General features: G+C 37.4%; 2 protein-coding genes across 3 annotated transcripts; both read right to left on the bottom strand.

Moving 5' to 3' along the window:
- Positions 1 to 248: 248 nt before the first annotated feature.
- LOC135471724 (uncharacterized) lies at positions 249 to 3164 on the bottom strand. The gene is made up of 3 exons (XM_064751048.1): positions 2938 to 3164; positions 2261 to 2599; positions 249 to 1908 (listed from the first exon to the last, which is right to left on the bottom strand). Exons 1-3 carry the CDS (start codon positions 3035 to 3037, stop codon positions 1526 to 1528), a joined length of 822 nt encoding a protein of 273 aa, XP_064607118.1. The 5' UTR covers positions 3038 to 3164; the 3' UTR covers positions 249 to 1525.
- A 1118-nt stretch (positions 3165 to 4282) lies between these two features.
- LOC135471770 (uncharacterized) lies at positions 4283 to 11348 on the bottom strand. 2 transcript variants are annotated; one of them, XM_064751100.1, is made up of 6 exons: positions 11277 to 11348; positions 9667 to 9793; positions 8269 to 8501; positions 7293 to 7431; positions 6765 to 6968; positions 4283 to 5524 (listed from the first exon to the last, which is right to left on the bottom strand). In XM_064751100.1, exons 2-6 carry the CDS (start codon positions 9770 to 9772, stop codon positions 5325 to 5327), a joined length of 882 nt encoding a protein of 293 aa, XP_064607170.1. In that variant the 5' UTR covers positions 9773 to 9793; positions 11277 to 11348; the 3' UTR covers positions 4283 to 5324. The 2 variants fall into 2 exon arrangements, with proteins under 2 accessions (XP_064607170.1, XP_064607171.1); XM_064751101.1 differs by lacking the exon at positions 9667 to 9793 and having other exon boundaries at positions 11277 to 11320.
- Positions 11349 to 13816: the final 2468 nt, after the last annotated feature.

The raw sequence follows: 13816 nt of genomic DNA on the forward strand, positions 1-13816 counted from the left end.
ATATTATTCCGTCATTCAGAGTTCAACTGATTTTGAACCGAACATGCATGTAATTTTAGATTTAATATTTACATTGTTTTACTCACTGTATGTGACTGTTCTGTCATCTAGGTTTATAAATGAAAGAGGTTTGACTCCTAAAACCTTAAATATAAATGTAATATCGATAATTATAAAACTGACATTGACTGATGGTAAGGCACACACAATATAGAAGCGCTAAACCTTCTTCAGGTGCACATGCCTTTTCTCATCGCCTATCCTCAAAATGTCATTATTACGAGCAAAAATGCAAAACAACTAATTTAGGAAGACTTTTATTTCTATCATTATATCTGAACCTAGTAGTTCTCTTTGTGGAAAGGAGTAACTTATATGTACACCAGCTTATGACTGCTACATATTAAAATACATTTTTATGTGAAACCGGTACGGTCCATCCTACCTCGTAGTGTAGACACAAGTATAGCGTAGTATAACCTCGTAATATAATAGTTATTACACTATCGGTAGCAAGTATTACCCGTAGTGTAGCATTATTACATTACGGATAACACTTCCTACTCATAATGTCACAATTATTACAATATGGGTAACCATCGCCGAGTGCATTCTGCCCATTCTGTAATATGGTTAGGCCTGACCCATGCATGTTTCTGAGCATTATATGGAGGTGCCCGTAATGTAACACACAAGTGTTCACGTGCAATATATTCTCCGATCTGTCTTTATCTCATTTTCCCCATCTCATCAAGAATAGCCCGCTTAGAAAATTCTGAAAATCGTTTTTAAAATTAAAAGTAACTGTTATTTTTGTCGTAAATCCTTATTCTCATTACCTACATGTAGGTCTTATAATGTAAACACAAATGTTACCAAAATAAACCAGTCTTGACTACACCCGTTTAAGTTTGAGCGGAATCAGTGGAAGCTTGGTGTGATCGTCAGACCCCACCTCAGACTTTCTGAATGGGATATATATGTCACATAATTCTACCAATAAATGGTCAATAGATCTCACTCAACAGAAATAAGTATATTAAGAATATTTTCTAAGCACCGTCCAATATACATGTATATATTCCTGTCATAAAACGCCCAAGTCGCACACGAAAGTCATTATCTTCTATGTAATACTAAAAGTTTATAGGTGTAGTGAATTAATTTTTGAATATGTGCATAAAAAAAATATTCTTGATTGGTTAAGAATTTCTGAGACAGCAAATGCACAGCCTAATCACAATCTCATGTCACAACAGCTGCAAATTCTGCCTTGAACAGATGCTTGTCTGTAAACAGAATTCTATCTACACAATATAATACTACAGAAATGAATACATTTTCTTAATATAGCGGGCACAGAATGGGTAATAACCGCTCATAATGTATGTTTCATTGCGGTTAGGAAGTGCTACTCACAGTGTTAAAATTGTTACACTACAGGATTTGATTACAATACGGGCGTCTACTAAGGTAGTTTTTGAGGTGCTGTGGGCAAAAGGCTGTCTGCTCATTTCCATCTGTGTCACCGATGTCGCACCCTCCTTGCTCGACGCCTACGAGCAGGTAACCGAGCAACAGCTTCTCCACGGTGTGGGGTGCGAGACACATGGCGGTACGTGAAGGGTCTGTGCTCTATACTGCGTGCTCGTCGAATCAACAGGGGTTGACGATTGTTAACAGTTTGCACCTGCTGGCGACGAACTGCACCTGTGTTGATTTTGTTCTCGTGAGGTTTGGTAGTATGGCGGAAAGGTTTAATATGTCGTATACCAGTTCTGTAGCCATGCCGAATACGGCGTCGTTTGAAAAGTTTAGTACGAGTTCCACTTTTGCCAACTGTATTCAGGTGCTCATTAGGCCTACTACTGGTGGGAACCGTGATGGTGGACACCCTCTTAAATTTACCTGCATAAAAAGCAACAAAACGAAACAACGCATGGTGTATATTTGTTTAAAACTTCTCAGACCTGTTTGAGAAATCAGTTGGTGTATGTTCACGATTTTATTTATGACGAAAAGATAAGGATAAAGTATTTGCCAACCAATCTAGGTCCTAATTTGTCTGATCTTCTTCACTACAAATTGTCAGTAGAACTCCCTGTACAGAAATATTTTCTAGGTACCTTCTATAATAAAATGCACACACTAGACAAGAAAGACATTGCTGTCTGTGTAGTACTAGAGGTTATAGGCATATGAAATTAATTATTGAATACGTGAAGATTCCAAAAAATCATGAGCAACAGAAAAGCCATACTTGTCGACATTATCCTTATCGTGTCATTCCGTAATTTGAGGGGTGTTGACAAAGAGAGATTTATTCCTGAAGATTCTGTCTGTGTGCCGTATCCCGGAGCTCCCGCCACGCAATCCATGGCCCTGTCGGGAAGTATGGTAAAGTTGGATGTGTCGATGGCATACTCATCGGTAATCTTCTGGTTCTCTTCGTCAGTAACGTTGTATTTCAGTTTTGAAGTGCAGAGGTTTAAACAACTGAGCAGAACGAAAGTGCATACCAGCAAGACGCACAAAGTTAGGATTATGACTGGGATCTCCACACCACGAGAGCCAAACTCCTCTTCGAATGCTCTATCGTCTATGAAAAATTAAAAGTACTTAACAATGTTACTGGCATATAGCATGCTAGTATGGGACGATGAGCAACCTCCTTAAAAAGGGTTGCAATTTAGGTTTGTGCTAGGATTAGGTTTATCATTGTCCAGAGTCAAAGAAAGAGTGCGTTATTTCAGTTGAGTTACCACACCTGTTCGGGTTGTCAAGAGGAGGCCCTCTTATTACCAAACTGTCAAGAGTGCTATACTATTAAAACTATTAACCATAATTTAGAATTTTTATTACTTCAATTAAGGTGTCTCGTTTATAAAAGAAATTGGAACACACCAGATTTCATTTTCAAATATGAGCAATACTCACTGGAATGATGTTGGTTATCTCCACCAACCGTAGGAATTCCTAGTAGAGTAAAAAGGCCCAGATACGCCATGAACTTGATTACCATTGTAATGATATACATTACGTCGTAAGGCGCATATATAGACGCGAATAATGCTGTCACTGAATCAACAGCTTCTGTTTTTTTAACTCTCCAGAAAGTTATCAACTAGGTTATTAGTCTTGTGCATTTTCATGAACCACGCCTGAAATCTTCCCACAGGTAAACGTTTAAGGGATATAAGCAGAGAGAATGGGCGACTAGATAGGTAGGACATATGGTTTGCCCACACAAATCGTAAACAGATTGATGCGCCTCTCACCACACATTAACAAGGTTAGTTAAACTGGAATTTCACATATGACTCCATGAACATATCACATTTTTCGCACACGTAAACTGTAAGTAGGACATCATGAGTGGGTAGATATGACATCCGATCTTGTAGATCAGACTACATTTTTTATAGAACTCAACCACGAACCCTAACCTACAACTGTTTGAGATCAACTCAGGCTAATCAATAACGGCCCATATAACCCTATATAACCAACCAGATTTCGTTTGAGCCACACCCGTTGATTCACACCACACCTACTCAAATGATAAATTCAAAAAACTGAAGATGTCGGAGGAAACCATGTTCTAAATTGTCCTTTATTACCTCATGTTACAAAAAGTGGAAGTTACATGGATTCTATGATCTAGATATTTCCATGTTGGAGAGAGCATATGTCTGTATGAGGGTATGCTTTTGTGTATTACCTTAACAGGGATTTGAACGACGTGCAAATTTGCAAGGGAGGAGGAATGGTCGTAATAAAGTTGGTTTTCCCTCTTTCCCATTGACATGTTAGACTCAGGACATAATTCGTACATGTATTTTTATAAACTTCCTGGCCAAATATTTGTATCTATTTTATAACTACAATCCCAATACCATGGGCAAATCCTTCGGTAAGTTCAAGTAGAAGGTCCACGTACGTTACAGGTACATCATAACACCTGTGTGTGAAACCAATCGACTTGCGTAAACAGAATACATTACTTAACACAACAAAGACCTCAGAAATAAAAACTTGATTCACTTGCTGACATATTGCATGCTTGTCTTGTGTAAATATTGAAACTCTACCATTGACTCTTGATAGCGAGACCTTCATAGGATTTCATAACAGTTGTTGGAGGTGGAGAATTAAGTTCTCTCCCTTATGGAATATCCTCGAACATCAAGTTGAGCCAAAGACAGATTTCATCTCTGACTTATTTATTGCAGACATAGTAAAGAAGTTCAAACTCACAGCATTTGATAAAAGAGTAGTTTTATTAAAATAGTCTCAACAATTTATGACATTATATAATTAATGTTTACGATATAACAGTATTGTAAAGCGCGAACAAACTTAACAATATAAGCAACTTAGTCGTGTATACTGAGTTATTCATATAACGTAGGTTATGAATTAGGTTGGTCACCCCAGAGGTTGTTTTCAGTTCTAAATTCAGCTAAGTTTCAAATTTGTGTAATGTAACTAATGCCCGAATAAAATTAAACAGTGACAAAAAGCATGGAATACTACAGTAAAAGCACAGTTGAATATGATGATAAACATAGCAAAAGACCAGGTTTCAACATAAATGTATAAAAGAATCGTGATATACTTTACATAAGTAAACAAAATAGACTATACGATGTCAGTCCGCAGATACCATGTCTACCCCGGTTAAGATAATATGGCATAAAATCTACCTGACATGTATTTCAGCAATAATTTCGTTCATAAATAATGCAGGGATAGTTTAGGTCTGCAACCGGGATCTGCATTCCTAATACGGCGATTTCTTTCATAAGGTGTCTTATAGGTCTGTTGGATGTGTGATGAGATATTCAAATACATACACAAATACTTTATTTAGGTATACTTGTTTTTGTTTTTCTTTATCAGTATAACGTAATTGTTTGGGCATTCTCAAGAGTTTGGGCATTCTAGGAGAGTACCAAAACCAGGAGGAAAGTGTCCCACATGTACTACAGTAGATGTCAAAGATGCCTTCTGACTTAAGGCCCCAGCCCAATTCGAACACACAAGGGCTATAGTCGTTTCTTGTAATAAGCCACTGAATCAAGAGCTTATATTGACTAAATGTCTCTTCACGTCACATTGGTTCATATTTTTAATTTAACGCTTTGAATTATTTAATGTGGTAAGATTCGGTGCCTATACATGTAGTACAATACTTATAACCTTGTGAAGTTTTAGAAAAATATCCATCTGTATCTCCTGTCTTTATCTCCTGATAACGGAAAACTTAACTTCTCCGTATAAAGCATGCAGGGGAACGATCGACGTGATTGGAACTTTCTCCATCACAGAGTTACTTCGCTCATTCCTGATTTGATCACCTCGTCGTAAGACGGTGGTAATTCATTGTAAGTTATTGGGCCGATTCCAGCATGTGGGTGAACTGTGAAGACATTCATATCTCCCGATGGAGCTGTGGGATATGGAGGTAAGAAGGCAGGCGTGGCAAGCGGAGGCATGTCATTTAAATACGTCATTGGGGTACCTGCAATCCAACGGAGAAAACACAACGTAAACATATACTGCGGCATATAGTGTTATCGTTAAACTAATGAAGAAATATGCAAATCTATTCGTTAACTAGGACGATCAGTAACATAATCTATTTCAAAATGCAATATTAAAATGTACAACCTTGTCGATATAAGGTTGGCTCCAAGAGACAGGAAGGCAATCATCTTAAATCATCTTATTTAGATCGTGTTATATAAAGGGTACTACTTCCACTACTTTCTCAAAATGAAGCTATTGGATTTTGGTCTAGCACTAAACGCCCTATTAAATTGTCTGTTGAGTGAAACTGTTCAGTGAGAGTTGGCCTACAGCTTTATATCGAAGTGAAACTATCATCACGCAAATATCTGTAGACCTTATATAATCTTCGGGAATATGTGTAAGTCTGAGGAATACTAAACCAATTATATCATTGGTGCTAGGGTTAGCATGCGTTGCTACTTTTTAAGCATAGTCGTGATAAAAACCTGACTGTAGTCATTTGGCAAATGGCCGGACTTCACCGCTAATACGTGTGACCATTTACCAACTATCACACTGTCGTTGCTACTTTGGTTTTGCTCTCTGTGAGGGCCTAGTCTTTTATATTGTTTTAAAAGATTTATATTTAAAAGGTTTTAAAAGGTTTATATTGCATAAACCAGGATATTGCTGGTGGACTAAGTAGCAAAGAGGCCTGGTCTCTTTGCATTGTTTTAATGTTATAGTATGTTAACTGTGATGACAACACAGCATTCTGAGTAATTCTAGGTCAGTGACGACTGATAAATTGAAACTATCGTCATTGCATAATTTTACCTGATTCTGTTTAAAACATGGTGAGAGAGGGGGCGTGTACGTTAAAACATTTTAAGCATTTACATGAACAGTCGGTATAAAGCGGTAAATTGACAAGAGGCCGGGTTTCACGTGTGATGCGTGTAGCAATTTGGCAACTATCACAATGTCGTCACTGCTCTGGTTTTGCTGTCTGTGTTGTAGTCTGAATTCCATAAAGCTGCATATCAGATTTGTGCAATTATTCCCCAGTTTATTCTTTTCAGAAACATGTTCATGTGAAAGCAAAGCTGGAAACTTGCTTAACCGATCAGGACTACCAAATAAAGAAGGTCTGCTATCAACAGTAAATCTTTACGTGTCAATGGTCATCAATTGGTTTTATTATAGGTCAATAACCGAAGCTAAACAAGTTGTTTTTCTATATAACCAACCGTCGTGTTGTTGACTGTCTTGTTGCTGAGCCCTCTGGACTGCTGACTGTCGCTGATTCCTTTGGTTCTGTCCAAACTTGCTCTTCTTCACGTACAACACAATGATAATGACAATAACGACGACGCAGCCGATTCCCAACACAACTCCCAGGGTGATAGATCCACCGAGGTAGCTGCTTTGGTTCTGCTCCAATGGCTCATATTCTGCCAAAAGAACAGCGCAATGAATTACAGTCACTGTACAGCGACTAATTCCACATGCACACATAAAACTGGGTTCACTTAAGTGACTTGGAGTTTAGTCGACTCCAAGTCCTGCAGCTAATTGCCTTTAAAAGACGCCATTTGTATACAGGTATATAGAAACAATTCATCATATCGAATGCATGCTTTTTACGGTTTGCTTAGCTTGAAATGGTTAGACTCAGAGAATTATTACCTTTAACTAGCGATAACTAAAACAAATATAGCACTGTGCATCTTTAAAAAAAATTGAATAGAATGAAGGAATGTTCGACTAATTCTTACCCTCCCCATATATCTGAAATATAATAGAGAAAGTGCTATCCACGTAGCCTGACGACCTGTAAGCGGACACGTTTATAAAACGTTCTCCTTCCCTTTCTTCGTTGAGGGCGTTGGGAGGAGAAGTCACCGTGATGAATTCCTGAGAAGAGAAATAGAACTTTTGAGTAGATAATAATCGGTTGATAGTTTATTTCCACGGGATACATTAAAATGAACAAGCATTTCTTTATATTAAATTGTTTCGTGTCCATCATGTGCATGGTTAAGATGTACAGATTTGAAGAATGGGCATCATTGAAAGAAATATCAAGTTTAAACAGAAAATTCAACAACTAAAAGGAAGCTTGTCCAAAATGTTTCCAGCCTTTTGCAGAACAATACACCCAAAACATTCTTCCCTGAACTCTGTGCTCTTATGTCCACAGTAATGAGATCAAGTCAATTTGCTTATAAGTGTGTTATCACATGTCAGACTTTATTCCTAATACCAGTATCATCTTAAAATGTAACAACTGGAACCAATTTACTGATTCAGTATACACTGTTAAATCAGTCTTAAAAATCCGCACTAAGTCTTCTAAAGATGACGTTACACTGGTGTCAGCGCCATAGTCGGTAGGCCCTATCTTCAGCATCACGTTCCACTATGAACATATAAACATTGCATGGGACCTACATGGCAGCTAGAATACATAACGCCGTAATGATATGACGTTACGCCTCAAGTAAAACAAAATATCTCACAGTCATGATGTATTGCGACCTACGCAAACTACTTTCCCAAATAATTATAGTTAAGATATAGGTTTTGCGTACACATATGTATTTTCAAATACTGCTTTAAAAAATTCATTTACACCTTCACACTAAGATTCTAAAAGGAACAAGAGACCCACATGATGCTGATAAATGACGGTCTTCCAGCTCACGTGATGACTGAACAGGAGCTCGTTACACACTTATATATATACTTTACCTCAGAAGTAAACTTTTTGCCGTCTCTGCTTGAGTCCAGGCTTATTTCCTCGTTTATTTTGAACACATTAGACGAGATGACCCGGTAGAGGAGCTTATCATCTCTATCAGTGGACGCGAATTTCACCTGACAAATCCTCAACCCAACAGGGAACAATTCCCCAAACAACTCGACTGTGAATCCCTCGTGTTCGTCCACAAGGAAATTGGCACCGCAGTAACGAAAAAGTGAAACTGAAATGCAAAATACAAATACAATAAGGAATTGCCTATCTCTGAATAACATGGCTCGTTCACAGTTTGATTGCCTCTGCGTATTAGATACGTGTGGGATAAAAAATCTGATATAATGACTGATAAATAGGTTATTATAACTATTATAATAGGGAATATTTCAATCACAAACAATTTGAACCTAAACAAAAATGCGTACAAAACTTCAAAATGCTACTGCATAGAGTTCTGGGATTTGTAGTATACCTTTAGTCAAGCTGCACCTATTAAAGAGTCCAGCAACTTTAGTAAAACATCTGGAGCGCCTTTGAACCGCTTCAGTGGCCTAGTGTTTTGAACGTGTGCCTCGAAGTCGGGAGATCTGGGATCAAAACCGGGTGGTGTCATACAAAAAAGACTTTGAAAAAAGTACCGGTATTTGCTGTTGCCTGACTTAGCCCTCAGCACTGAGATGTTAGGCAAGAGCTGGTTAGCCCAGTGTCAGTATAATGTGACCTGGTGGGGTGTCATGTCTGGTGTCTTGAGCATGATATATTAGTGGCGACAGAAACAGTGTCGTAATATATACACACAATGAATGACTTGTCGTCACATGACTCAAAAACTGTTAAGTACGACGTAAAATTACAAGCATACATACATACTGCAGCACGGCGTTCAATTACGCATGTAGTTTCTTAGGTGGTTCTTGCAAATCTTACCCTCTATGTGAATGAACTGTAAGTTAGACCACCTTTAAACAACGTATCATTTGAAAAGCAATTTCATGCATATACCAAATATGGTTTCATGATTTAGTGACTTGTCTTACAGTGAATAAAATGCAAACATTTTTGGACTTGACTGAAGAGGCTGTAGCACGGTAACATGGCAGATTCCTTTTTGCTTCTAAACAAACTGTGGTATATTTCCACTTTAAATACATATATAGATGTAGTACTACATGAACATAGAAATATAGTAATCAGAGGATGTATAGTAGTTAAAAGGAATCTTCAGCTTCTTTAATACGGTCCAAAAATCCAGCGCAAAACCTGAGTCTTTTATTCAAACATTTGTAGAACCAAACGATCATGAATGATGAGGAACACATATTTGGAATCATCACCAAATGACCTTTTACATGTGTAATTTATTTTATGATTATCTGGTCTTTTAATCTTACTTGTTCTTGTTCGAACATCTGCAAAGGTGTGGCAGATAAAGGAAATCCAGACCACTGTCAGCACACACCGAATGGACCAGCATCTGGCTGAAGCTATGTTCGCCATACTACATTACCGAGAGGACGGCTATCGAGAGAAGAAAACCAACAGGCTGGTTGATACGATCGGATATGTCTCAACAGACGAAAGTATACGTTCATTTACCGCTGTACCTATATGAATGGGTGTTTTCCACGAATAATACAATGTTCCTTTAGGTCCTATAAGTATAAGAATTGCATGTAAATTTTTCGCATTGTATGTACATTGCATATCCAACTATGTTGGATCCGCGTACTTTGCGCTATTTACAGAAAAATATATAATTGATCACTGACAGATTATAACTTCAAAAGTTTATATGGAGATAAAGTTAATGTAAAGAAACAGCAGCGCGGCGCTATCATTGTTGATCTCAGAATCTAGGCAAATAGTTGGCAAAACAAAGCTATGTCATGTTGATTTTGCATATAGGAGACATTGATTTCATGCAACTTGGGTCCATCAATTAACAGTTTAGGTATTTACCATTGCACGTAAGCGCGTATATATAGCAACAAAGAGTGGGAATACTTACATTCCTGGCATAAAGTGGTGGATAAAAGCATGAAATGTTGAACGACCAAAAGAAGATTCAGAGGGATTCAGAGTCACAGAGACACTAGAAGGTATACTGTCGAGGCGTACTTTTTGACCCCCCCCCCCGGTATATGGACATACTAATCACAAGTTACGTTTATTATACTGCAGATTTAACATAATTATGTTATGTTATTTAGAAGCGTCGTTCTTCCTAATTTGCGGTTTTAAAACAATGGTAGTAGCTTACGTTATACTGGGTCGAGTGCACATGTCCACATACTAGACATATCTATTAATACATCCGTTATTATACATGCCATGTAACCGTCATACAATAAAGAATATAAAACACATACATCTTAATGCTACAGTACAGCCCAATCCAGTCCAGTCGAAATATTTAAAGACAGCCTATTATCCTTTTTGGATATTACAGAAAAAGGACGACCAAGATGTGCTAAACTTTTGGACAAACCTCTCTGGTAAATACTATATTTCAAACATCACGAAAATCTCACCTGGTGCATGTGGGCGCATGCTCAACAATCTTATTCAAAACCTCTCAACCCGTCTATAGTGAATCCTTCTTCATTCTGTATTATAACTTCAGGCTGTATGATACCATTGTTTAAAAACACAAGCCTTACAGTACTAATGTACATACAATCTTGGCTGCACACCGCGAATTATTTGATCTGAGAACAGTATATAGCTAAATGTAGCCTACATATGGCTCTCTTTCAACAAATATATGATCTGAAACTTTTAACTAATCCTAAAGCGTTAAAAACGTACAACGGATAAAACTAGACAGTTATTCCTTGACGTAAAGTGACTACACCGGAGATTTATGCCAAAAAATACATATTTGCTAATGAAATCCAATTTTCCTTAAGTCCTATAGTTAAATGTAGGCTAGAGAAGACTCGCTTTTAACCCATTTGAAACAGTAAACTTTTAATTAAACCTATAGCTTTATCAAACTTACCGCACATAAAACAAGAAATCTGTTCCATAATCCCATTCCGACTTTTAGGCCTTGTTTGTGCACACAGTGTATGAACGCGAGAGCACCAACCTATACCGGAGAGGTACCCAGGTTAGTATTTATCACCATGTAACCATAGGAACGCTGGAAAGTCCCACTTCAAAATGTTCTTGAGGCGAACGTTTTACACTATGATTTACAACTTTAAAATTAGACCCATGCCTCTTGGATCTGGCACCCACTCGTCGAAGTCCCGAGTACATATGTATCTATGATAGGTATATCGACGGAATTTTTTCCCCATATGATATATACATGTAGATTTCAGTGAAACCATGTATGTTTTGTACTATATATGGGTGTCGCCAAAAAACCATAATATGTGCTCACATTATCTTGTGACAATGGCAATGATATCTGTATTATAGTGATTCAAATGATATACATTAGTCGTACATAGATGATAATGAATACATCTATATTCTGGTGTGTAGGGCTCTACAGTACGGACACTACTGGTATATGTAAATATGTTTTGCTTACAGTGTGGCTGTTAACATGTACATGGATATTGTTATTGTCACTGACTCATGGATATGACGTTGCTTTTAACCTCCTACATGTAGATGTCACATTTACACAGTATTGCGTGCCTGTAGTTTTCTTTCACTACACTTAAAATATATCTTTAACTAGTTTTTTCATTTACAGAAAAAATATGAAGATATGGAGATATATAAATATATAGAGATTTATATAACAAAATATCCATACTCGCTTGTCAATTTTTTGCTATTTACCAAGGATAGCTCAAATTATTGCCTTTCGGTGAATGCTAGACTATCGTGTTAAAATGATTCTAAAGTTTGAAAAAGTTATAATGCGACCCGTATTATCAAATTTAGATACTTTATGGTTGGAATTTAAACGGTAAAAAACACAAACAAGGCTGTTGTTTTGTGAAAGATAATTATTTGAGCAATTCAAAAATAATGGCAAGAATTCCACTGGTTTCACGCTGATCGATTTCCCCCCAAGATGTCTAGTAGCCTACACGAGTCATTCAAAGACTAAAATCTAAAATGTGATGATATCGAGCTGTGTAAAGGTCAAGAGGTTGTATATATATAAGATCAAAAGCTGTAGAAATATTTGTGTTGTATATAACAATGGGGGGCCTCCGGTGAGTAAGGCTGATTGCTGTTTATCAACGAGGCACTTTGTAAACGTCTATAGAGGCTGTATGTTGTATGTTATAGTCTAGGTGTTTGTAGTAGGCAAGACATCTAGGAGGACTTTCCTTTGTGACAAGACATTAAGGAGCACTTTACTCTTTGACAAGACATCCAGGGGCACTTTACCTTGTGTACCTGCTATTCAGAAGGAATTTCCATTTTGACAGGACGTTAAGGAAAACTTTCCCTTTGGACAAGACATTCAGGAGGACTTTTCCTTTTGACAAGACATTAAGGAGCATTTTATCCTTTGACAAGACATTCAGGGGCACTTTACTTTGTGTATATGCCATTCATGAGAAGCTCACATGCAGGAGGGCTTTCCCTTTTGACAAGACATGCAGGAGGACTTTCCCTTTTGACAAGACATTACAGAGCGCTTTATCCTTTGACAAGACGTACAGGAGGACTTTCCTTTTTGACAAGACATTAAGGACTTCCCTTTTGACAAGACATTGAGGAGACTTTCCCTTTTAACAAGACATTCAGGAGGAATTCTCTTTTGACAAGGGATTCAGGAGGACTTTGCCTTTTGACAAGACATGCAGGAGGACTTTCCTTTTGACAAGACATGCAGGAGGGCTTTCCCTTTTGACAAGACATTACGGAGCTCTTTATCCTTATACAGGAGGACTTTCCTTTTTGACCAGACATTACGGACTTTCCATTTTGACACAGCATTGAGGACTTTCCTTTGTAACAAGACACTAAGGAGTACTTTAACTTTTGACAAGACATTGAGATAGACTTCACCTTTTGACAAGACATACAGGAGGGTTTTCCATTTTGACAAGACATTTAAACTTTCCATTTTTACAAGACATTGAGAACTTTAACTTTTGGCATGACATTGAGGAGGACTTTCCATTTTGACAAGACATTGAAGAGGACTCCTACTCTTAAGAAAACATTGAAGAGGATTTTCTCTTTTGACATTGAGGACTTTCCCTTTTTGCAAGACATTCAGGCGGGCTTTCCCTTTTGACAAGACTTTCAGAATAATATCTTCCTGTAATTCCTTGTAATTGTAATTATAAGTATTTTGGCAAGATGTTTTAAGCTGCACTGTATTTGATGTACTTGTTATTTTGTTTGACGAAGTTTCAGGAAATTTCAGTCATCAACTGATCTTATTGAAAAGTCAACTTACAATGCAAGAGTTCTCATTTAGGAGTGTTCAATATTTCACTTTACGATTTTATAAGAGGTCATATAGACTCCCAACTGTTTCACTTAAAAATTTGGATTGTTTTAAGGAGTTAAACTGTGGTGTAAGAATTACCCAAACCAACACTTAGCTACTGG

Source organism: Liolophura sinensis, chromosome 7, assembly GCF_032854445.1.
Source record: "Liolophura sinensis isolate JHLJ2023 chromosome 7, CUHK_Ljap_v2, whole genome shotgun sequence".
In the NCBI taxonomy this organism is placed as follows: Eukaryota; Metazoa; Mollusca; class Polyplacophora; order Chitonida; family Chitonidae; genus Liolophura; species Liolophura sinensis.

Coding starts and splice junctions, on each gene's coding strand:
- LOC135471724 (XM_064751048.1), bottom strand. CDS start 3,037: ATGTATATCATTACAATGGTAATCAAGTTCATGGCGTATCTGGGCCTT. Junction 2,600..2,937: donor AGATAACCAACATCATTCCA/GTGAGTATTGCT, acceptor AATTTTTCATAG/ACGATAGAGCATTCGAAGAG. Junction 1,909..2,260: donor GATAAGGATAATGTCGACAA/GTATGGCTTTTC, acceptor CTTTTTATGCAG/GTAAATTTAAGAGGGTGTCC.
- LOC135471770 (XM_064751100.1), bottom strand. CDS start 9,772: ATGGCGAACATAGCTTCAGCCAGATGCTGGTCCATTCGGTGTGTGCTG. Junction 7,432..8,268: donor GCAAAAAGTTTACTTCTGAG/GTAAAGTATATA, acceptor TTCTCTTCTCAG/GAATTCATCACGGTGACTTC. Junction 6,969..7,292: donor ATTTCAGATATATGGGGAGG/GTAAGAATTAGT, acceptor TTCTTTTGGCAG/AATATGAGCCATTGGAGCAG.